This window comes from Macrotis lagotis, chromosome 4 (genome assembly GCF_037893015.1).
Source record: "Macrotis lagotis isolate mMagLag1 chromosome 4, bilby.v1.9.chrom.fasta, whole genome shotgun sequence".
Taxonomy (NCBI): Eukaryota; Metazoa; Chordata; class Mammalia; order Peramelemorphia; family Peramelidae; genus Macrotis; species Macrotis lagotis.
In genome coordinates, this window is record NC_133661.1 from 207,042,934 (window position 1) to 207,068,233 (window position 25,300).

A 25,300-nucleotide genomic window follows, 5' to 3' on the forward strand; every position below is an offset into this window, starting at 1 on the left:
GGCAGCTAGGCGGTGGAGTAAATAGAGGTCTTGGAGTTGGGAAGAGCTGAGGTCAAACCCAGCCTCAAACACGTACTAGCTGTGTGGCCCTAGGCAAGTCAATTATCCCCAAAGGCCTCAAAAAAAAAAAGTCATATTAGAAGAAAAAGCCAAACCAACTTATAGACTAAGAGAAAGAGAGAGAACGGTGTCATGGAGAGTTGACCTAGAATTGAATTAAAGTCCTGTCTCTAAATAGATATCCTATGATCTTGAGCTCTAGGCAAATATAGATTAGATTATAAATTATAAGATTATATTATAAATTGGGAAGCTAAGGTGGTGCAATGGATACAGCATCAGGCCTGGAGTCTGGAAGACATGAGTTCAAATGTGATCTCAGAAACTTATTAACTGCCTAGCTGTGTGACCCTGGGTAAGTCACTTAACCCCACTGCCTTGCAAAATTAACAAAAGATTATATTATAAATTAACAAGATTATAAATTAAAGAATCATTGTCAATCTGTATTGGCAGAAGTCATTTTCACTAGGAGTCATCAATTCCAATGAAATCACTGGTCCAGGCCCCCTAATTTTCCCTCCCCAAATCATCTCAATTTCTGTACAATTCTCTCTTCCTAGTAGAGGAACCGACATTAACTAAATCCAAATTCTTTTAGCTTTTGCCTTATGGACAAAAACATGAAGGTGTAAGAGGAAATATTCATGGGAACTGAAAAAATGGCAAACAGCCAGAATGTCTGGGATGTAGAATATAAAGGAGAATACAGATAAGATTCATTTACCAGTATTAACTGGTTCCTAGAAAATGTTAGGCTACTCCATAAAAACAGTATTTTAAGGGACAATAGGCCAAAGAATAGGACATAAGAGTTTAATGACCTAACACTGAGGGGTTTAGTAATACATGGACAGCAATATTTGGGAGCTGCATTGTTTGGAAAAAATCTTATGATGGACACTGCTAAAAGGGAAAAAAATCCAAATAGTAAAAGAAGCTAATAGTAAAAATCTTAAATTATAAGCTAAGAAATTTGCATTTTAGATAGTAGTAATGAGGGAAGTCACTGAAGGGCATGAATATCATATTTTCCATATCTCACCTGATGGACATGACTGGTTCCTATGCCAATCACCCATATTGCTTTTCCTTCTCAAGTGAATTATCTTGTTTATATACAGCTTTTTCTTAATAGCCTGAAAGTTCTTTAACAATTTAAATCTAATTTTTCAAATCTCATTTGGCATCACTGAAAAAATGTACACCCTGTGGGGGTGGGAAAATGTTTATCTTTATTCATATTTAGGGAACTGTTAATATTATACTCAATGGCAAAATAACATATTTTAACACTAATATGAAAATTCAAATATAAAAATAAACCTGTTGGGGCAGCTAAGTGGCACAGTGGATAGAGCACTGGCCCTGGAGTCAGGAGTACCTGAGTTCAAATCCAGCCTCAGACACTTAATAATTACCTAGCTGTGTGGCCTTGGGCAAGCCACTTAAACCCCATTTGCCTTACAAAAAACCTAAAATAAAGAAATAAACAAAAATAAACCTGAGAGTTACCTTGAATCGAATGATGTAGGCAGCTACCAGCACCCCAATACTTTGCACCAAGTCTCCCAGGGCATGAACAAATGCTGCCCTCACTGCAAGACTGCCAGATCCTTGGTTATGCCCATGCCCATGCCCATGCCCAGGACCTGTGGTAGGAGAGTTTGCTGGAGGGGAGTGGGAATGGGAGTGATGATGACCAGACTGATTCAACAGAAATCCCATTCTGTTTAAAGAAAAAAATTTTTTTAAGAGAAAAAAGGTCAACTTTAGTTATTAATCTCTTATTAAGGGAACGCACAAAAAAACAATGTTACATTAATGCCTATGATATTAGACAACGACCAAAACATTAGTGAGTTTGCATATTCAAACTAAGAATTTTTTTTCTTATAGTAGCCTTCTATATAGTACATTCTATCACTAACAAGAAAGAGGAATTAGCAGGGAATATCACCTAACCTCAGATACTCCCCAAATGAGCCTGAAAGCTGGAGTCCCACCAGTAAGTCTAGACGTGAGGTTGATCCGGCATTGCTATTTTCAGTCTCTGCTTTCTCAGTCATTTCAGTGGCTTCAAAGATGGCTGAGATTGAAAGAAAAGCCTGAAACCTGTTGAACCCTCTTTTATTTCTGCCTCTTAGTTCTTCAGGAATTGGGGGTGTTGTGGACTGGAGCAAGAGTATTGCATTTAGGGTTGGAAGACAGGAGAAGAGGATATCCACTGCTACTCCTGCCCCTTCCTACAATCAATCACCTGTCGCTGGCAGGCACCTTAAGTGACAAGAACATTTGAAAAAATATATGGCTAGGCATGAGGCCACTGTATATTCTAATAGGTGAGATGTATACAGGCTAAGAAAAAAATAGGAAAGGAAGACAAATAGGGAGGTAGAAGACAAATGAAAAGGATGAGGTCTGGGGCAGCTAGGTGGCACAGTGGATGGAGCACCGGCCCTGGAGTCAGGAGTACCTGAGTTCAAATCCTAGCTCAGACACTTAATAATTACCTAGCTGTGTGGCCTTGGGCAAGGCACTTAACCCAATTTGCCTTGCAAAATTCTTAAAAAAAAAAAAAGGATGAGGTGGAAGAAAAGGAGTGGCAAGACCATAGGAAAAATGTTAAGGAGGAGAAAGAATGAAATGACAAAGGATGACAGCATACAATTTGGCAAATTCAATCTTTTTTGACACCCCTTTATGAACTACATTATAAGATATTCAAGACCAATTTCCTGATTATTTTGATTTAATTAAACATGTCTGAATTTGAATTCAACACTCCAGAGATTCTGTAACAGTTTTATTATCATTTTCTGGAAAAATTAGCAATGAACAATTTCAAAATAAAAAATCCAAACAGTTACTGACCATTTCTAAATTTTAAGATGTGGCATTTAAAATATTTAACAGAAGAAAAATAATAAATAAAGCTTACATAACATTAACAGCAACTCCAATGGCTGCAGTTATGAGCATTATATCTCCATTAATTTCATAGTTCATATGGATGGTTCTTTGCACAGCTTCATACAAGAGGAATCCCATAAGTATATAGACCAACAGAACACTAATGATAGCTGACAAGACCTCTGCAAAGAAAAAAAAAGTTTACATTGGCATATTATAGCGAAGTAAAATTTATAAAATTGTATTAACAGTCTTTTGTTTCAAAGACATACTGTAACATGTAGTAGGGAGGGCATTAGTTTGGGAATAAAAGGGTTGAATTAGAATCTTAGTTTTTTTTCCTTTTAAAAAATTTGTTAATATTTTTTTACATGATTTAATTTTTCCAAAATAATCTTTCCCCATCCCCTCCCAGAAAGCCATCTCTTATAGAAATGAACAAAATGGCAACAGAAGTTCAGCAAAGAACACACAGAAACACACACAAGAGGTCCACAATGGGGGAATAGAGATGGGGAAAAGGTGCCCTTCATTCTCTTCCTTGAGCCAAGCTTCATCATTCTAACCAGCTTTGTCTTTTATTAACTCAGATTCCTCATCTATAAATGAGGTCTAAATCAGATTATAATATAATTGAAATATTTAATGAAATAATTAAAAATATAGGGATCAGTGGCCCCCATCTCTCTTAAGTTTGACACCAATGACCCAGATCATCTCTAAGGTTCTATATCAAATGCTCATTCCTGAAAGGCCCGCTCATCCTTCCCCCCCTTCCCTATCTTCTTCCTATATAGTTAAACTTCAGTCTTTTGAAATTGTGGCTCTGGGGTTGTCATGCAATCAAAATCAAACTTGCCTGAAGCTTTGGATGAAAGTCTATTCTTTTGTTGTTGGGGCTCAAAAAAATCTTTGCCAAAAATATTGCCAGGGCACTATGATCAATCTTCTTTCCTACTGAAACTATGTGCAAGGTAATTTTCTAAGCTAGAAAGTCAAAAACAAAAACTACAAAAACAATCAAAAACTCATTTATGCCTTAAACTCTCTGCCTCAGTTTCCTCATCTGTACAATAAGAATAATAACACTTTCCTCCCAGGTATATTGCTACGATCAAATGAGAAAAATCATTGTAATGTGTTATAAAAATGCTATCTATTATTATTGTTGATATTGACATAGACCTGTAGTCTAAACATATACAGAAGTACAAAACAAATACCTAAGAACAAAATTTAAAAAATAAAAAAAAAGAACAAAGTTGAGTTAGGGATATCAAGTAGCAAGGATTTGAACATTTTCCAAATGTTCATGGTATAGTCAAGATTATGATGTAGTAAAAAGACCCAGGAATTCTAGTCTCCACCTGAAGGTGGCCTAGTGATTCTGTATGGCTCCTTCCTGCTCTAAAACACTAGGATGGACACCACTATAGAGTCATGGAACATGGCCAAGACCTTCTAGAGACCATTGTTTGGTACCTGTAGGAGTCAGGTTGTTTATTTTTTGCAAGGCAATGGGGTTAAGTGACTTGCCCAAGGTCACACAGCTAGGCAATTATGTGACTGAGACAAGATTTGAACTCAGGTCCTCCTGAGTCCAGGGTAGGTGCTCTATCCAGTGCACCTATCATGTACAACTTATTATTCCTTTTAAATATATAATACGATGATACTACTAATGAAGTATCAAAGTAGGGAATTTTGGAAGAAATATTAAAAAAATAACTGTGGGCTATGAATTAGGGGAACGGTTTTCGCAAGGCAAATGGAGTTAAGTGGCTTGCCCAAAGCCACACAGCTAGGTAATTATTAAGTGTCTGAGACCGGATTTGAACCCAGGTACTCCTGACTCCAGGGCTGGTGCTTTATCCACTGCGCCACCTAGCCACCCCTAGCTGTTATTTTCAATGTGTACATACAATGTATCATTCACTGATATAGGTGTTTCCCCAAAACATAAGCTCTTTAGTTCTTATTGTTCTCAATGTGGCAGGCTAGACCAACACTATTACTGCCTTTCCCCATTCTCATCTTGTACAGCTAATGACTCATAAGGTTTTATCCAACTCTAAAATTATAAGATTCTGGTGGGGATAGCTGGGAGGCACAGTGGATGGAGAATTAGGCCGGCAGTCAGGAAGAGCGGAATTCAAATGCAGCCTCAGACACTTAATAGTCATGTGACCCTGGTCAAGTCGTTCAATCTGTCTCAGTTTCCCCATTTGTAAAATGGGGCTCCTCACTTTGCAGGGTTGTCGTGAGGATCAAATAAGATAACAAATGCTTAGTACCTGGCCAGTAGTAAAAAAGACAGAATGTGTGTGTATGTGCTATTTTTTTTTTAGGTTTTTGCAAGGCAATGGGGTTAAGTGACTTACCCAAGGCCACACAGCTAGGTAATTATTAAGTGCCTGAGGCCACATTTGAACCCAGGTACTCCTGACTCCAGGGCCGGTGCTTTATCCACTACGCCATCTAGCTGCCCCATGTGCTAATATTTTTGCACAGCTATTTTGCAGATGGGAAAACATGATATGTTTTCACCTCACCAAATAGATGAGAAAGCAGAACTTATATACTATTTGTCAAGTGGAAATTCTTTTCCGAAATGTCTTTAATGAAAATGTTTGCTAAGACAACAAAAACGTATGGGTATGGAGCTTCATTAACAATTTTATTGCTGTGATTATCAAATTATGGAAATTCAAAAATCAGTTATAAAAAAAATGCCTTCCAATATCTACTATATGTGAATTTTTGGAAATCTAATTGATGCCCCAAAAGGGGTTTCAGTTGAACTGAACAACACAAAATCAAAATAAAAAGATTCTCCAAATATACTGCAAAAACTGGGAAATCTTAGTTCCTGTTCATAAATTAATCTTGGAAAAGTTCTCAATAGTATTTGGTCTCCACATCAATGGGAGAACTCCTTCCTCTTACTAAAAGTCTATAGTCTCCCAGGATAACTCTAAACAGCATAATTAAGTAGCACATGGGATCTTGCACTTAAAAATATAGTGCTTACAGTTAAAGCTTGCAGTTAAAAATATAGTACCTACAGCCCTTGAAGAAGGTCCTAAAGTGAGATGAGATAAAGTGACTTGATCATATGGTTACAAAGCAAATGTTGGAGGTGGGCTTGGCAAACCATAGTGGCGGCAAGTCCCAGGCTCTCAACCACATCATTCTACATTTTTGAGCCAAAGATATAGGATGATTCATGTTAGGGATGCCTAGTTTTATTATGTAATAATTCAGGATATGCTCTTTATAGCAAGCAGCCATGTTCCTTTTTCATGAATTAAGGAAATCATGTATGCCCTACAATCTCATTTCCTGGATTAATGGAAAAATAATTGTGAGTTTTTATTCGAATAAATCATCTATTGAAACACCTAAACACTGTACTGACAGATTCCAAATACTTATTATCTGTTACAGTATATATTCTAGAAACTAAGACTCATATTCAAGATCAGATACTACATAAGAAAACATGCTTTTTAAAAGTGTAAAAAGAAATTCAGCCTTGCCAAAACAAATGATTGTTTCTTTATATTTTAATATTAAGCTTAACACGAAGTACCATAAATATCTTAAGGTAGTTGAGTATTTAGTGGATAAATTCCAATGAAAATGAATGGATTTTTTTTTAAGTTTTAAAAGGAAAAATGTTTTCAATCAACAGTCAAATTATGACTTACTCAGTACTCTCATTCAAGCTCTAGGTTGGTCCCGGGTCACATAAACTACAATTAGGATTACTAAGATAAAAGGAACACATGAAGCCAGACTGAAGAGTAACATTTTTCATTTGCTAGAGGGGACCCAAGTGAGTTTCATAATGGAAAACTCAAGAGGAATCTGTGCAGTTTAATATTACCCCCATTAGTTCTTAAATAAACCTGAAAGGTCATGTTTCAATCTGAAGGGAAATTTTACTACATAATTAAAAACTCTTGAAAGAGCTGTTTTTAATGGAAATGTTGGCAAGCCTCTTATCATAGTAATCCTAAAAAGCTTTGCTACTGCCCTCTATACATTATTTGGTAGTCATTAAATTACTCATCCATGGTAAAACTAGGTGGGGGGGATTAAAGTGAATGAATTTAGTGTGTTTTTACACAAAAGTAATTGAAATTTAAATAGATCTTTATAATCAAAGATGCAGCCAAATTACATTCTAAGGTATTCAAACAAACCAAATATTTAACCAAACATTTAACAACTCCCACCCTTCGACCTTAAAAACAACAACAAAACACTTCACAAGATGATATGGATATGGAAGAATTGTAGACTGAATTGAGAATGAATTCAGGGCTCAAGATAAGACTCAAGTTAAAATGTTGTATGCCTGGTTAAAAAGATTAAGAAACATACACCCTGTTACCATTTGAAAAATTCAAGTTTTCACAGACACACAAATAAGGATATATGTAATTACAGATGGTTTTGGTTCATGAGGATGATTGGAAAACAAACCACACCGAAATCAGGCTGACTCTTCCAAGGGGGACTGCCTATACTACACAAAGCTATAATTAAAAATCAACTCCTTCAACTTCACAAATACACTTACAGGCAGTATTAATAACATGACTCCATTGCAATTGCAGATACATTTCTGTTAGCTCAAAGTACTTTCAACTCACAGAAAATAGGTTCTAGACAATTCAGGGTACTAACATTATACATATTTATTATACACATAATATGATGCATAAATGAGTTGCAGATGTGCAGGTCCTTTTTCTTCTCTTTTATTTTTTAATTTTTTTTTAAGGCAACAGGGTTAAGTAACTTCCCCAAGGTCACATAGCTAAGTATTAAGTGTCTGAGGCCACATTTGAACTGACTCCAGGGTCAGTAACCACGACACCATTGAGCTGCCCTCTTTTTTCTTCTCTTTGTTGCAACTAGGTTAATACAGTCGGAAAAATCCAAGTTCAAATTCATCCTTAGACACTGACAGTGACTTTGGCTAAGTTACTTAACTGCCTGCCTCACCTCACCTATCTCATGAGTTGTTCTAAGGATCAACCAACATCTGTCTGTGCTTGGTCAAGTGAATGGCACATCTCCCTCTTTCCTTCTGGGAGGAAAGTAGAGCTCAAAAAGAGAGACACCAGGTCCCACCAGTCATTGACTGTGCACTGTACACATGCTGGCCTGGAGAGTGACATATCTGGAAAAGGTTCTGATTTTATTACTCCCCAGATCAAAAGCCTTTGTGGGTCCCCCATCTGCCTACCAAATAAAAGTCCTTTGTGAAGGAAACCAGAAGGTTTAAGTGGCCACTTGAAAGCATGAAAGTGATGAGAAATCCCTTTTTTCTTGCCAAACAGAATTATGTAACAAATTATTAACTGCTCTGGAAAACTTACAGCCAAACAACAGAGGAGTATGGGCAAACTGGTGGATACTATTGATCTAGAAGTCTAAGTATGCTAGCTAATCAAGAAGTTTTTACCAAAACAATCTTGGTTCAGGTGGGTAACAATAGCTTATGAACTGCAAGTCTGGGCCACAGCATGTCCTATGAAGCACACCATCACTGGCCCCAGTCTACTCTGAGCCCTTTCTCTATAGGGTCATAACTCTCAAGGACCTGACTCCTTCTGAAATATGTTACTGTATCACTCAAATCTCTTTCCTATAGAACTGTAAGCTCCTTGAGGGCAGGAACTCTGTCTTGAATAACTTTGTACCCACACATCTGCCAAGTGGAACTTTGTAAATACTCATTTAGAAACTGTGTATTCACTCAAATACAAATAGCCTTTTAATTGTGTGGTACTATGAACTGTTGTTACCATCAGCCTTCTTGACTTCTACTGCCAAGTTGTTCAGCAACCACAGGATGAAGCCCCATGGGCCACTAGAAATTCTTGTGATCTAATCTCAACTGATCTTATCATCATATTCTACAGTCAATCCTCTAACTTCTCTCACCTTAAGCTGTTTCTTACCTAACAGCAGTCTCTCAGATTTAAGACTTTAGACATCTCTTCTAATTTCTTTCAACTCCTCTATTCCTTCTTTATACTGACTGAGGAAGAAGTGATGCTGCTCGTCAAGGTAAACATGTCTTGTGCCCTTGAGCCTATTCTTCTGGGAATTTATCCAGATCCTTCTCATTGTATTTTCATTTTTAGTCTCTGCCTATCTATAGGCTCCTTTTCTGCTTCCTACAAACACAATTATTTCTCCATCCTTAAGAAACCTTCACAATACCCTCAACCTAAATGCTTTTCCTTCTCTTAAGGAAAAACTCCCAAGAAGACATGTTCGTACTCACCTCTTTCCATTCGCCCCTTGAATTTGACTTCTGATTCCTTCACTTGACTGAAATTGTTCATTCTGGTGGTAACTGCTAATCCTCATGATCTCTTCTTGGTCCTCATTATTCTATTTGAATATTCCACAGCTCCTGGTCCCTGTTCCCTCAATATACATGCTCATCATCTTCTCTGCTGAATCCATCTGTTAGCCCTTTGACCTGGTTGTCATTCAAGGCTAAGCAGCAATCTTTCTTCTCTTTTGTTTAGACCAAAGGTTCTTATCCTGAGGTCCTTGATCTTGTTTTTAAAAATATTTTCATGACTATATTTTAATGCAATTGGTATTAAATTACAATATATTCAATTACAGCTGTATGCATTTATATGTATAAAATTATAAGGAAATCAATGAAATATTGCATGTTTTGTGCACTTATAAATATTCTGAGAAGGGGGTCTAAAGTTTGCCAGATTGCCAAAGAGGTCCATGATCTAGACCTGTGCTCTAGACTCTGCATTAAAAATCTTCTATGAATTCAGATTATCATCAAGTAGATGAGTCCAGACTTAATCTCTTTCCTGAACTCCAGCTCAAAGCCAAAACTGCAAGCCAATCATCTCCTTTTAATGTACCACTAAAACATGTCAAACTCAAACTCATTCTCTTCCCCAATAAGTTGGTCTTTTAAAACTCCCCTATTTCTATTAAGAGTACTACCATCCTGGGGTGGCTAGGTGGTGCAGTGGATAGAGCACCAGCTCTGGAGTCTGGAGTACCTGGGTTCAAATCTGGTCTCAGACACTTAATAATTACCTAGCTGTGTGGCCTTGGGCAAGCCATTTAACCCTATTTGCCTTCAAAAACCTAAAAAAAAAGTACTACCATCCTCCAAGTTGACCAAGTTCATAAACTAAGTTTCATCCTTCGTTCTTCTCTTTCCCAGTTTTCAAATCTTGTTGATTTTACTTTCACAAGATCATTAAAAAAAACCCACTTCTGGATCCTTGACAAGAAAACCACAAGATCATTAGTTTCCTTTTCTTTCTGCTCAAATGACCCACTGCCTTAACCCAGGTCATCATCAATAACATTTTGCACTGATTGGCCTAAACTTATTCTACTAGGGGTTCCTCAAACTTTACATTTTTAACTCTCACCTTTGCCCAGGTAATTCTCTCATAGGTAGAAGGATTTTTCTTTATCATTCCACACAAAATTCTTTTAAAGCTCAACTCAGGTGTCACTTCCTCTACAAAGCCCTTTCTTGACTTTCTTAGTTGTATAAAACCCCCATTTGTGTGTATTACTTATTTTATTGTGAATTGCTTATTGTGTATTACTTTGTATTATTTATGCATTTGTGGCACCCTCTTTAGAATTCAATTCTATTAAGGGCAGGGTCCATTTTTTTTACCTGCTTAGCAGAAACTTGTGAATGTGTACATGTTTATTTCCACCACAGCTATTCTCCATCAGGAAATAAGTATTACTAATTTATGCTAAAATTAAATACTCCTAAAATGAACTTTAAGTATATTTAAGAATTTGCAGCCAGCAGTAGTCTTTGCTAGAAGGAGACTACAATCTAGCAAGGGATAAGACTTAGATACCCAGGTAAGTATAATACAAATTGGAGATGAGAGTAAAGGAGAAATCTATACAAATTATTCTATTTCACTTTTAGCTGGAGATGGAGACTAAGATAGAGAGAAGAGGGAAGAGGACCTGAGCAGGGCCCTGGGATTTTAATAAATTACAGTGTGTAGATTGTCAAGGAGAATAGGTTGTGGTTGCTGGGTACCAAGTTGTAAAATAGATAGAGCTCTGGACTTGGAGTCAGAAAGACAAATTCCACTTCAGATACTTGTGTGATCCTGAGCAAAAACCAGAGAAAGGAAAAAGTAGAGTATAAACAGCAGAGCAAATTAAGAAAATTATAAAGATCAAGAAGGACTTGAATAAAGAGCTAAGAGAAGACACTCAAGGGTGTCCTGTTCCTGGAACTGAGAGGCCTGTCCATAAGGTTAACATAATTTTGGATTTTTTTTCCAATGTATGGAACAATTATACTGTTTTTTTCTCTCTAAAAAAATACCACTGATCATATGGGATGGCTCTCTGGGAAAATATACACAGACAAGAATCCAACTAAGGTCCTTTGACTCCAAATTCAGCTTCCTTCTCATTATAACACTATAGCACTATAACACTATGATCCTTGTCATTGGGGGTCCACTGCCCATCCACACCAAATGATGAGTCCGAGGAACAGATCACAAGCCTGATTACAAGGGACTGACTTATTATGTTCATTCCAGCTATTATACTAAGTAGTAGATATACAAATCTAAACCACCTGATTGGGTTGGGCAAAGGCAGATTGGCTAATAAATTATATGATGTTTTAAATGTGACTTCCTCATGTAAAAAAAAAAAGGTGGGGAGCCATAAAAATAAATTTCTATTTCCAATCTGAATTTCAGCAAAAAACAGGAACTAGTACCTGGGGTGGATATGAAAAGAATCTCACATAGAAGTCACTTTTCTCTCATAGGCTATAATTGGCAAGGAGAGCAAGTCAGAGATAAACTGAAATCTGAACAAATTTCAAACTGAAAGGATAGGGAATATCCTATGGAAATTCTATGGAGGAAGTCAGCCCAAGAGTTGGGAAGTCCTCAAAATTTTGAAGACTAAGAGAAATAATTCCAATGATGAAAAGGGGGAGATTTTACACAATACCCCCAAAATATTTATTTACAAATTATATACATGCATGTTCTAGTATGTACATTATAATATTTTTATAAAAGAAATTTTAAAAATAAGGAAAAAATGAGAATTTTTTAAAAAGATGATCTTAGTAGAAAAGGATTGGAGTGGTGACAAACCTGAGACAAGCAAATCAATGAGAATGTTGCAACAGGGTAGGAGACAGGGGTTGAACTCAACTGAAGAAGTGGATAGAAGCTACAGGAGATGGTGTGGAGACTCAAGGGAGAAGACTTTGCTACTCATTGGATATGTGGGGCAACATGGGAGATGAGTTGTTGAAGAGGACAATAAGATTGTGAAAACCTGGAGGACTGGCAGGGTTAGTGGTATCCTTGACCCCAAAACAGAAGTGTGGTAGAGGGGCAGGATGTTGAGGAATGAGAGCATGCTAAGATCTGTTATATATATATCTGTTATATATCCTACAACCCATCCACATCAGTCCATCATATTTGATATACTCATGCCCAAAATGAAAAAGGGAGAGTGTGGGCACTTCCTCACTGGTCACTGATGCATAGCCCTTCCTCCCAGGGCATCTACTGCAGCCCCAAAGTCAAGAGATAGGAAGGGAGTTTTCCAGTTGGCCCCTCACACTTACTGATAAGTTTGCCTGGCAAGTAGTTAAGTTATAACCCTGGGAAAGAAGTAGAATACCATGCAGAAGGGATGAAGAGGGGTACTATTTGAAGATAAAGGTAGCTGAGGCTGTGTCAGATACAAGTCCCATCTTTTCATTCCCTAACATATCTCATTCCACTTGATGTCAGACTATACCCTTCTTGGGATAAAGGTTACAGCTTCCAGGAGGGAGACCACTAGACTAAGAGACTTATACAGACATCCAAAGAACTCAAAATAATTTAGATATTGAGAAAAAGACATATACTGAAGATAGAAAGACAAGGAATGGAGGTTGCTGCAAAATCCTGGCTCATTCTTCTACTGAATACTATCAAATGTATAAAAGTGGGGGTGGCTAGGGGGTGCAGTGGATAGAGCACCAGCCCTGGATTCAAATCCAGCTTCAGACACTTAATAATTACCTAGCCGTGTGGCCTTGGGCAAGCCACTTAACCCCATTTGCCTTACAAAAATCTTAAAAAAAAAAGTATAAAAGTTCAGAATGAGTTGAGGTTAGCAAAGATAGTTTCAGGGGTGAGGCCCAAGCCCCCATCTTCTTTGGCTCCAAGACCAGCTCTTCATGCTGATAATAAGCCATTTATTTAGCATTAATATTATTTAGCATCTTAAATCTCCTTCCCAGGGAACAACCTAAGCTTCCTCCACTCAGCATACAAGTTTGTTATCTCCTGCTTTTCTGTATGGGTATTCCATCATCTCCAAAGTATTTTATATTATCTCATCTCATCCTCACAACAATCCTTTGAGAAATAGGTGCTATTAGTCCCACTTTACAGTTCAAGAAACTAAGACTCAAAAAGGTTACATGTAAGAGTTTATGGTGAAATCTGAATTATTTAGATCTAACAATATCTTCTCATTGCACCAGATTTTAAGATAAAGGAGTTCTATTTTGACCTAAAGTAGTATTATGCTGTCCCTTAATCTATCTGTCCTGTTTATTTAAAAGATTTGGTTTTAGGACCTTCTCTTAAACATAATTTTGTATGATTAAAATGTTAGCAAATAAATACAAATCAGGCAGTGAATAAGACCATATTCTTTTCACCTCTCAGGTAAGCTCTTTGAAACTCAGTATTTTCTTTAAATTTTTTTTAAAAAGCAAATCTCTATTTTGTTACTGTTTAATTTGCCCATACTTTCAATCTGTGTGACTTTTATCTCGCAGTTCCCATCTTTTTTTTTTCTTCAGTTTTTGCAAGGCAGTGGGGGTTAAGTGGCTTGCCCAAGGCCACACGGCTAGGTAATTATTATGCGTCTGAGGCCGGATTTGAACTCAGGCACTCCTGACTCCATGGCCGGTGCTCTATCCACTGCACCACCTAGCCGCCCCCGTTTCCCATCTTTTTAATGGAGGTTATATCCTGAAACTTAACTCTCAATATGTATTTGGAATGTTCTATTTAAAAGGGTTTTTTAACTTCCTTTTTGCCTTCTATCTACTCCACCTAACAATATTCCATTCATTTATTTACCTTCTTAACTTGGCAGTTTTAAAGGAAAAAACCCTTGACTGTAGAAAAACTTGCAAACATAATAAGACTGATCCAGTATGTGATCTTTTACCTTCACATATATGCTGGCATTAAAGGCTATCTGGGAAGGTAAATCTACCATGCAGGAACAAATCAAACATTTCTTTGATACTAAAAAATAGGATGTTCTAAGCTATAGGATTTGGCCCTGCCTAATGAGAAGTTGGCATCTGTAATCTTTTCAAATTAATGCAGAAGCCTAAAGAAATAGTTTTGAGATTGAAATTCTTCCTTGGGGCGGCTAGGTGGTGCAGTGGATAGAGCACCGGTCATGGAGTCAGGAGTGCCTGAGTTCAAATCCGGCCTCAGACGCTTAATAATTACCTAGCCGTGTGGCCTTGGGTAAGCCGCTTAACCCCATTGCCTTGAAAAAAATCTAAAAAAAAAAAAAAGAAATTCTTCCTTATAGAGTCACAGTTGTTTGTGGTTTGTAAGGTTTTCAAAGGAGCCAAGAATTTATTGGAGGAATCCCAGGCTATGGGGAACATCAGTTTGGGGAAAATTCTCCCCCACTACTTTGGAAGATGAGCAACTCATCTAAGCCTTGGACAGTTTCCCAGGTCACCGAGTGGTTAAGTGATTTGCCCATGGACACAAAGCTAGAATAAACATCCCAGTCAGGTTTAAACCCAGGTCTTTCTGAAGGCCACATGAGATGATAAGGACATGATGTCCCCACCTAACAGTACCATAATTTTAGGACTGAAAGGTGCTTTATGATGATCTAAGTCAACCTTCTTTTTCAAATGGGGGAAAAAAGTGTAAACTGTGAACTGCCAAGACTGTGTAGCTAGCTTGGGCTAAGTGCTAATACAGGCTCAAGTCTGATGATTTCTAGTACAGTTTCATATTGTGAGAAGATAAATTCAATAGTATTTGATGCCAAGGCAAGTTTGTTTCTGAAGAATCAATATTCTTTTTTTTTTGCCCCCAAAGAAAATTTGAAGTTTTAACAGGTCAACAGAAAGAATATTAAGGACATATTCTATAGATCTTCCTTCATTGACCTTCTAGATGTTGGTTTTGGGACACTATGTATATTAAGGGAAGGATTCTTAGGATGATTCCCAGATAAATTTTAAAATAATCTGCTCTCAAAGGAGTGCTAGATCTTCTCTATTAATCTCCCCCAAAAGAGCCCAGGAGATTCAATCAGCCCTTCTTACCTTGGGGGAACCTTCAAGTCTGTAGGTAAGAATGTGAAATTTCATGTTACATCCTCTAACCCCTTCTTCATCAGCTGGTAGGAGTTGCCCCAAGTCCTAAAGTCCTCTTGGACTTTGTTCATTTTTTAATCTTAGATTATATAAAGATATGAAAGACTATGAAGTTACAGCAATTTATAATCTTAAGTTTCTCGTGTTATCTTTTTTTATACACTTTTTAAAACTTTTTTTTTAATTTAGGGCAATGGGACTAAGTGACTTGCCCAAGGTCACACAGCTAGGCAATTATTAAGTGTCTGAGGCTGAATTTGAACTCAGGTCCTCCTGACTCCACAGCTGATGCTCTATGCAGTGCGCCACCTAGCTGCCCCCTCTATATATCTTTAAAAAAAAAATTTTTTTTAGATCCACCTTGATCAAATGGGCATATATTGCAAGTCAGTAACTGCTGGAGTTCCTATCAGTAATTCATCTCACTTCAATAATACAATGATTTAATAAGTGACATAAAAGGCTAAAATCTTCAGATCTCAATTGCAAAATGTGCTGAGAATGCAAAGGGTTAAGGAAGACTTTTATCTAACCTTGAATGGTTCAAGACCCCATCAGCTGTCTTTGAAAATAAACAAATAACCTTGAATAGCTATTGGTCAGTCAGCTAATGGGACACTACATGATAAAGTCTGTAGGGATCCAGACGGCCAGAAAAGATTAGCACAAAGAAAAAGGGAATTGCCATATTAGTTCAAAGAAGCAGCATCTCTATCAAACTGAACTGAAAGATGGTAACCACAACTCTTAAGGCAGCTACTGAGGGTATTAATTTAATTTAATTGGCAACCTCTCCCTCATTCTGTACCCACACCACTTGTTCATGCTGTATAATTAAGATCTATTGATTTTAATTTTATGTATTTTAAAAACAATTATAAACTATAATACACACTAATCAAATAAAGGCAATAAGAGAGAATCATAAGTATGCTTCACTTTCACCATAAGCAACTTCATCTTTTGAAGAAAGTATGTCTATAGTAAAAAATAAATGTATGATTTTCATTTTCAGAAGAAGTTAGTGGACAAATGTGCCATACTTGGAGGAGATACTTTTATACTGACATATCACAATGCTTTAGATTTACAAAGTGTTTCCTGTATAAGATGGTTAAGAGTTCTAAATCTTCTAAGATTTTAATTTACCAGAAACTTTCTGAATCTCATTTATAGTAAAAAAAAGAAAATGCTTAATCAGAATGGTAGGGAAATGAATCTTTTGATGTACTGAGGTTTTAACCGAAAATCTCTTTGAACCATCACTGAATTTTTTTAAAATGAGTATACAGGGGGGGCAGGTAGGTGGCACAGTGGGTAGAGCACCGGCCCTGGTCAGGAGTACCTGAGTTCAAATCTAACCTCAGACATTTAATAATTACAATTACCTAGGTGTGGCCTTGGGCAAGCCACTTAACCCCACTGCCTTGCAAAAACTAAAAAATAAATAAAACAAGTATATTTTTCTGTCTTTGGTAAGTAGGGTATGGAAAACACAACCAAAACTTCCTTTAAAAAGCGAAGATTCTGTCATGTTCCAGGATTACTAGAAAACATAACAATTTCTGTAGTATTATAGATGGAGAAGATACAAAGTTGTATTTATAAGATTTCATGACACACCTAGGAAGCTTCTTTTGTCAACCACAAAAATACTTTATCAGCATGCATATACTTCTAATAAGAACATTTTAAAATTTCATTTGGGAGTTTAGATTAATTGAACTACAGTTAATGAAATTATGCTATACTCTTCTAAACTGATTAATCCAATTCACCTACCTAAACGATGAAATCCAAAGGTGAATCTTTTGGTTGGTGATTTTGCTGAAAGCCACAAAGCAAACAGGGTAAGAATGATCGCACTGAGGTCAGTCAACATGTGAAGTGCATCCGTCATGATTGCTAGACTATTTGCAATATATCCACCTTTTAAGATGAAGTAGGGAAAAAAATCAGATTGAATAAGTCAATAATCACTAACAAAGATGAGCAAACCAGAAAGATGAAACTTTCATAATAAATTCTAATTAAATCTCTGAATGTAGAGTATAGGTAAAGAAAACTTTCATTGCAGGTGGGATTCTGTCCACGTCTTTCTCATCTACAAAATGTAAACTCCTTAAAACACAAAGTACAAATGAACTGTTCTACGTTAAGTATTATGCTGTTTAGGAATATCTATCAACATAGGAAAAGTGAATTTTATAAACTAATACTGTGTTATATTATTTCAACAACTGATAGGAAATTTTGTAATTTATTCTTTAAAAAGCTAGGAAGATTAATTTCATGTATAACATAGAGACTCACTTTGCAGAATTTTCAGACCCCTTCATTTTGGCTTAAACTAGATTTTAGTTTTTAATGTTTTTAAATTGATGCCATGCTTTCATCACATTCATCTGAGATTGTATGCCCTTCCCCAAAAAACAAAAGACTCCAACAGTATAATTGTCTCTCACCCCCGTAATGAAGGCAATAGGAATGAAGGGAAGGAAACTTACTGGATGGGACTCTTTAGAGACAGCCCCAAAATGATTAAACATACTGTTCAATTTCATTTTTTGTTTTTTTCTGTGGTTGTCTTCATTGTCTACATATATACTCTGTTTTCAGTTCATACAAGTTTTCCCATGTTTCACTGAATTCTTATCCTTTCTTGTTGTTCAATCATGTCTGACTCTTTGCAACCCCCATTTGGGGTTTTCTTGATAAAGAAACTGGAGTGGTTTGTCATGTCCTTCTCTAGCTCATCTGACAGATGGGAAAAACTGTGGCAAATAGGATTAAGTGACTTGTCCAAGGGTCAACATAGCTAGAGTCTTGAGGTCAGATTAGAACTGAGATCTGCCTGACTTCAGCTACAGGTGCTCTATCCGTTGTACCCTTCTACAGTGGGTTGATCCAAGAGCAGAAAGGGGGGGACCCTTATTATTTTTATTTGCATTTATCTTAGCAGTTATTTGGAGCAGTCTTTTATATATGTCTGTAATTCTGAGAATTCTTATCCTGAGACCACTTATCCTTTGGGGAATGGCTCTTGGTTTTATTTGTGTTGATTTTTTATCTGGTCCTATTGCATAATGAAACTAATAATTAAGAATTCCTTACCAGAGATAACTGTATTTTGAATTGCTTCCTATGCTACTGACATGTTCACCCAATCCCCTGATCCAACTCTTGGATGAATATATTCACTTTCAAAGCTCACTTCTAGGGCAACTAAGTGGTACAGTGGATAGAGCACCAGCCCTAGAATCAGGAGGACTTGAGTTCAAATCCAGCCTCAGACACTTAATAACTGCCTAGCTGTGTAATCTTGGGCAAGGAATTTAACTTCCCTTGAAAAACCCCCCAAAAATAAATAAATAAAAAATATAGTTTTCTTCTACAGGACATGAGTTTGAGCAAATGAAAAGATGCATAGGAAGTTTTTCAGTGAGGTGCATTGTTTAATAGCCAATTCTATGACTTTTATCAGAAAAGTTTTTTAAGTAGGCAAATAGAATCCTTTTTAAATTTGATCTTCTCATAAATCAGGGGCCAAAATAATTCCAGAGAAATAGATCTTAGATTTTATTAATTAAATCCAATGGGAAGACAGGTTCGGTTCTATATATTCAGAAATTTGCTTTTTTTACAAAAAATATGCTGGGGTTTTACCTACGGGGTTTAGAGGATTAAAGAAAAAAAAAGCAAAGTTTAATATCACTTTTCAGAAGGAGATGAGAAAAGGGAGTATTTTTCAGAATGGTCCGTCTGATCCTCTCAAATCCCTGAGTCAGATGCATTATTCCCATTTACAAAAGGAGGTTGAGAGGTTAAGTAACTTGTTCAGGGTCCTACACCTAGAATATCTGAGGCAGAAACTGGAAGTCAGGTCTTTTCCTCCTCAAGTTCATTTGGAGATGTTCTATCTATCCACTAGAAAGTATAGGTCAAGTCAGCAACCATTTATTAAGAGTTTTCTTGCTAAGAACACACAAACTTGTAAACGCTCAATTAACCATGATAATGGAAAAACCCAAAGAATACAAATGAGAGTGGGGAAAAAAATTCTATTTGCTCTCATAATTTTAATAGTAAGAGAAGGTCCAATTTCAATCACCAGTATTGAACTATGGTCAGGGATCTAGGTTGTATTTTTTCTTCTTTTTTGGGGGGGGGGGGGCAGGAAGGATCTAAGGGAGAGAGAAGAGGCATTATAAACTATTAGCCTTTTACATTTAATATTCTAGTTTCTAAAACAGTTTGCATTGTAAAGTCCTCTTTCTACTCAGTATTTGAGTCATTTTCCAACAGTCAAAGGATATGAACAAATAATTCTCAAAAGAACTATCATGTGTTACCATGAGAAAGACTGCTCTAAATCAATTATAAGGAAAAATGGAAATTTAAATCTGAGGTTTCAGTAAATTGGTAAATATAACACATGAGAATTATCAGTGCTAGAGGGGCTGGGAAGAAAGGCATACTGATAAACTGTTAGCAAATCTATAAATTGATCCATCCATACTGGGAAAGTAACTTGGAATTATACTTAAAAAAAAAAACCCACAACTGACAAAAATGTCTTTGACCCACAGGTGCCACTGCTATTTTATCGAATACATATAATACACATATTCCAAAGACATTAAAGACAACAATGAAGGGTCCTATATTACAAAATCTCTGCAGCTTTTTTGTGGTAGCAAAGAACTAGAAACACAAAAGGTGTCCTTTGACAAATGGCTATGTGAATAAAATGAGATATTATTGTGCAATGAGAAACAAATAGGATGAATTAAAAGAAATTATCTGTGATAATGGAGAAAATATAAGGATAGTATATAAAATGTATTTCTATTGCATCATAATATGAACATGGAAAACTGGTGAGAAGATTATACTGCATTCTGATTTAATCCCAAGGATGGAATACATACACACGCACATACATGTATATTTATAAGTATATGTATATGGACATTTTTTTTTGCTATATAGTAAGGATAAGATGAATTTAGAAAAATAGTTAATAGACTTATAGGAACTTATATAGCAGGAAGTAACTAGAATTAGGAACTATATACATGAATGACTGCAAAGTAAGTGGAAAAAATAAAATGCAAACACTAAGAGACCAAGTTTGATCTCAGGATAGAGAAAATGCATCTCCTATTCAACTGTGGATGGGAGACTGAGTATGAAATTTTGTGTAGACTGATTCTTATAAAGACAACCTGGGAACAAATCAACTCTGGGAATTTTCAATAGTAAACTTTACTCAATAGTAAAATTACTCAGTTCTCACATTCTGAAACAGAGTAGTCTCAAAAGATCAGAAGATAAGTGAGAAGTCATTTTAAGTCCATGCCTTTCCTCAGATGAGCAATTTTTTTTGATAAAATTGTCTTAGAAAGAGCTACTCGTGTCAAAATAAAATATGAGAAAATTCTATGACAGTTTGATAAAGGAGTGCCTTTAAAAAAAAAATCCAAGTAGTAAAGTGCCATTCTTCAGATTATGTATCAAACTTAACTCCAAGCTAAATGACTGACATAGTCAAATAGCTGCTGGAGTTATGAGAGTCAACTGTGTTGGAAAAATTTTTATCATTGGGCATTTATTCTATGCATCATGGCTCATAACATGGGAAAATGAAATCTTTTTCACTTGTGTGACTAGACAATTTATTTTCATTTGCCTCAGTTGCTTATCAGTAAAATGTTGATGAGAATAGGAGTATGTACTTCCCTAAGTTTCTTACAAAGCTAAATGGAGATCACGTTTGTAAAAAGAGCTATAAAATATAGAATTACCTTTTATAATGACATTGACCAATTAGTACCATTTAATCGCTAGTAGTATACTAAAGAGATCCACCTCTTGGATGAATTAGTAAGATCTTGTACTGCTTTAAGGAGTTCTTGTTCTACTGAACTCAAAACAGTAGGAATACCATAAATCAGGGTGTGGTGGAAAGCTGTGGAGACGGATGATATGATTTCTAAGGTCCCTGCCAGGTCTAGACCAGAATTCTGCCATGATTAAGTCAAACTCTGAAATGACTTCCTGCAACACTAATTCTTCTTCAAAGACCGGAGTCTTGAAAGATGAGGGGTTTGAGAATCATTTATGCTTCTAAATATTGATCAGGATGTAGAAATTGTTCTTTAACTATCTTTAAATAGAAGAAAAAGTTGTCAAGTCTCAATACTTTTCATCTGACTATAAATGTGATCAAGAAAAATGTCCTCTTGCAATTTATATCTCCCATTCTTTTGGGCTCCTACAGTGCTATCTGTGATGATACTCCCTTGAGGGGGAAAAAAAAAAACATGATTAAAACTTCAAGTCAGGAGCGATCAAGTTCTTCTACGTGGTTTGAGAACAGCCCCGAGGGGGGCACAACTCACCCACAAGTTCCCCGATCATGAAGAGCAGATACAGGACCCCGGCTATGGTGAGCCTGGTCTTCACCTTCTTCAGTTTCAGTAACTCCCGCCGCTTCCGGCAGCTGTCACAGGGGTCCCCTTTGAGCCCGGGCTGGCCGCCGGGCAGGGCCAGGTCCTGGTCCAGGAGGGAGTCGTCGTCCGTGTGGAGGGCCAGGGGAGCTCCGTTCAGAGTCTCCGGGGTCTCGGGGCCGTCGTCGGCGACCACCACTCGGAGCTTGTTAAACCTGGGGAAGTCCTCGTCCCCCACCTCGTCGGAGAAGTCAAAGGCGCTGGAGTCGTTGAGGAAGGGGGGCGCGTCCTCCCTCTTCCACCAGGCTCTCAGGCGGCTCCAGGCCAGGGCCCGGGCCATGGCTGAGGCCGCCGGCCGGCCGCTGCTCCTCCCGGGGCTGGGCTCTAGGGCGAGCGTGTGCGCTCGCCGCTGCCCATCTGGGGAAAGTACAAGAAGAAGTCAGCGGCCGCGCTCTGCGGCTCCGGCCCGGCCGGGGGCCCGCCTGTGCCTGTGCCCGGCCCCGGCCCCGGCCCCGGCCCCGGCCCCGGCCCCGCGGCATCCCTGGAGCGGGGGGCAGGCGCCGCACGGGGCGCGGGCCGGGGCCGCCCCGCCAGGGAAGAGGCGCCGCGGCCGTCACTCACCTGCACGCCGCCCGCCCGCCTCCCCGGGGCGCAGCCGGCGCGCCCGCCTCGCCCCAACTCCGGGGCCCAGCCCGCGGGGCCCCCCGGCGCGCGGCTCCCGGCCCCCTCCTCCGGGGTCCTCCCCAGCCGCCGAGTCCCGCGTCCCATCACCAAGCCGGGGCCAGATACCTGGGGCGCCGGCGCCGCGAGCTCTCCCGCCCGCCTCGCTGGGGGGCCTCCGCGCGGGGGAGGACGCATCGCCCCGGCCCGCCCCGGCCCGCCCCGGCCCGCTCCGCGCCGCGCTCCGCCCCTCTGCAGCAAGGTCAGCCCGGGGCTCCGGCTCCCTTCTCCGGCTCCGGGCCGGGGAAGCGCGGGGGGCGGGGCGCGGGGGCGCGTCTCTCGGCTTCGCTGCGCCGCGCGCCGCTCCGGGCTCCCCGGGCGTCGGACGGCGCCGGCGCGGGCGCAGCCTCGGGGTCCTGGGCGCCCGCGGCGCTCCCGGCGTCCCCACCCCCTCCGCCTCTGCGAGGGGCAGCGCGCCTGCGCCGGAGCCGCGGAGCCCAGCCGCACGAGAGAGGGAGGGGTCTGCACGAGATCGGGCCGGGGAGGGCGGGGTGCAGCCCGGAGGGGCGCGGGCGGGAGTCCGCGCCGGGGCCGAGCGCCTTCCCGCCCCGCCCGCCGGCCCCGCCCGCCGGCCCGCGGCCTCCGCCAACCCGTCCGACCGGCCGGGACGCCCGCTCCGGCGGGGCAGGGTCGAGGGCCGGTGCCCGCTGGGTCCTCGCGGCCCGTTCCGGGGCAGCCCGTGCAGCGCCCCCGTGCAGCGCCCCCGTGCAGCGCCCCCCGTGCAGCGCCCCCGTGCAGCGCCCCCCGTGCAGCGCCCCCGTGCAGCGGCCCCCGTGCAGCGCCCCCCGTGCAGCGCCCCCGTGCAGCGCCCCGGAGCCGGGGCCGCAGGGCGCGGATGCCCGTGCCACCCCGAACCCAGACGGTCCCGGCAAAAAGTCTTGAGCCGCGCCCCCCTCGGCGCTGGCAGAACGGGCCGCAGGCGAGCCCAGGAGGACGCCCGGCCCGGGCCGCCGGCCGCCTCGTCTCCCGCTTCAGCCCGGCGGGGTCCCCGCGCAGGCCCCCTCCCCGCGCCTCCCCCGAGCCACCCCCGGGGGAGGAAAGCGCCAAGTGCCCCCGCGAGTCCAGCGTCGCCCCCGTGCCGGACGCACGCACGCCTCCAAGTTTAGACCCAGCACCCAAAGCCCAAAGCGCACTCGCGGATTCTGAACCTAAAATAGTGTGGGGTTGAAATAAAGGGAACGTCGGGCGCGAAGCCTAGAACCCGAGCCGAGGGGCGGCAGAACCTCCAACTTCCCGCCAGGTCTTTCTACTGCCCTAGACACAAGCATCCTCCTCTGTGCCAGCCCACCCTGGAGGCCACCTTCCCACCTGGAGGGCAGGGCAAGGAAGGGACACGTCCCCTTCCTCGCCTTGGCCAAGAAACCAACACTTGATCAGGAATATAGTCGTGGAAAACGTATAGTAATTGTTATAATTAGACTTTGAGGATACGTTCATCTTATTGTGCCAGGAGATAAGATGTGCCATCTTCCAGACAAAGCCTTCCAAAAGCAGATTCTTTCATCACCCCCTCTCCTTGGGACCCCCCATCTCTCACAGACACTCAAATCCACAAGGTAGAAACCTGGGAATGGGATTATCTGAATCCAACCTCATTGCCCCATCCCCAAACCTCCAAGACATTAGATAACCAAGGACTTAGAAGAATCTAGGAACAGGGGCTAGGTGGTGTAGTGGATAGAGCACCAGCCCTGGAGTCAGGAGGACCTGAGTTCAAATTCGACCTCAGACACTTAGTAATTACCTAGCTGTGTGGCCTTGGACAGGTGACCCTATTGCCTTGCAAAAACTAAAAAAAAAAAAGAATTATGAAGAGATACAGAAACATAAAATATTTTAAAAGGTTATTAGACTCCCTCAGGAAGGTAAACAGATTTTGGGAGCTAATGAACAATCAGTCCAATTCACATAGAACTAATCACACTTAGTAATGCATAGAAACGGAGAAAGATTAACAAAGTCCAGATCTCTTTCCTACCCCACCTGGTCAGCCCCCCTACCATGGCTTGTTTTTTGTCTCCAAATGCCTGAATTCTCTAACTTGGGAGCTCTTGAATTTAAAATTACCAGATGAGTAACCCCTTAAAAGCTAGAAAACTCAAAGCTCAAGATCTCCCAGGCAAGCACAGGTTGGCTGCTGGCCGGGCCTTTTCTAGGAACTCTATCAACACTTTGGCTGCTGCCAATATCTTAAGCATGTAAAGTCAGAAGGAAGCATGACTTGAGGACCAGGAACCTGAGGCAGACACCTTCCTTTCCCTGAGAATGAAGATTTGCTCTACTCTATTAGGGTCTGGAAGTATGTGGACCAGAAAGCTAAGTGAGACAGGCTTTTATAAACCAGGGTGAGAGGGTGAGGTTGAGAGATCATTTCCTACCCCCAGTCACAGTTATCAAGCATTTTGGATATAGCTCAAGTCAATGAGAAACAATTAAAGGAGTAGTAGCCCGTGTCCTTTTTGCACAGTTCAGGGGTTCATGCCATTAGAGATGCCTTTAAGATATTGCTTGGGAAAACTTGCGCAAGGACTCCACTTTACACCCCTTCCCTCCACTCCCTTACAGTGAAATAAAGGCAAATGAATTCCTAGGAAAACCAGGGTTCCTATTAAGAAGTTAGGAACTTTTCCTCATTGCAGATTTTCAAGAAAATCGCCTCAGATTAGAGGAACTTTGTGAGTCATTAACTTTG

The 25,300-nt window shown here is 40.1% G+C and overlaps 1 protein-coding gene across 1 annotated transcript in view; it reads right to left on the reverse strand.

The window, feature by feature from the left end:
* SLC30A4 (solute carrier family 30 member 4) overlaps positions 1-22,247 on the reverse strand; it is a 34,702-nt gene extending 12,455 nt beyond the window's left edge. The window contains exons 1-4 of the mRNA XM_074235336.1: positions 21,841-22,247; positions 17,219-17,365; positions 3,002-3,155; positions 1,576-1,789 (exon numbers count right to left, since the gene is read on the reverse strand). Of these exons, the coding sequence (XP_074091437.1) occupies positions 1,576-1,789; positions 3,002-3,155; positions 17,219-17,365; positions 21,841-22,228 (903 nt within the window). The 5' untranslated portion in view covers positions 22,229-22,247. The remainder of the gene's footprint in view (positions 1-1,575; positions 1,790-3,001; positions 3,156-17,218; positions 17,366-21,840) is intronic.
* Positions 22,248-25,300: the final 3,053 nt, after the last annotated feature.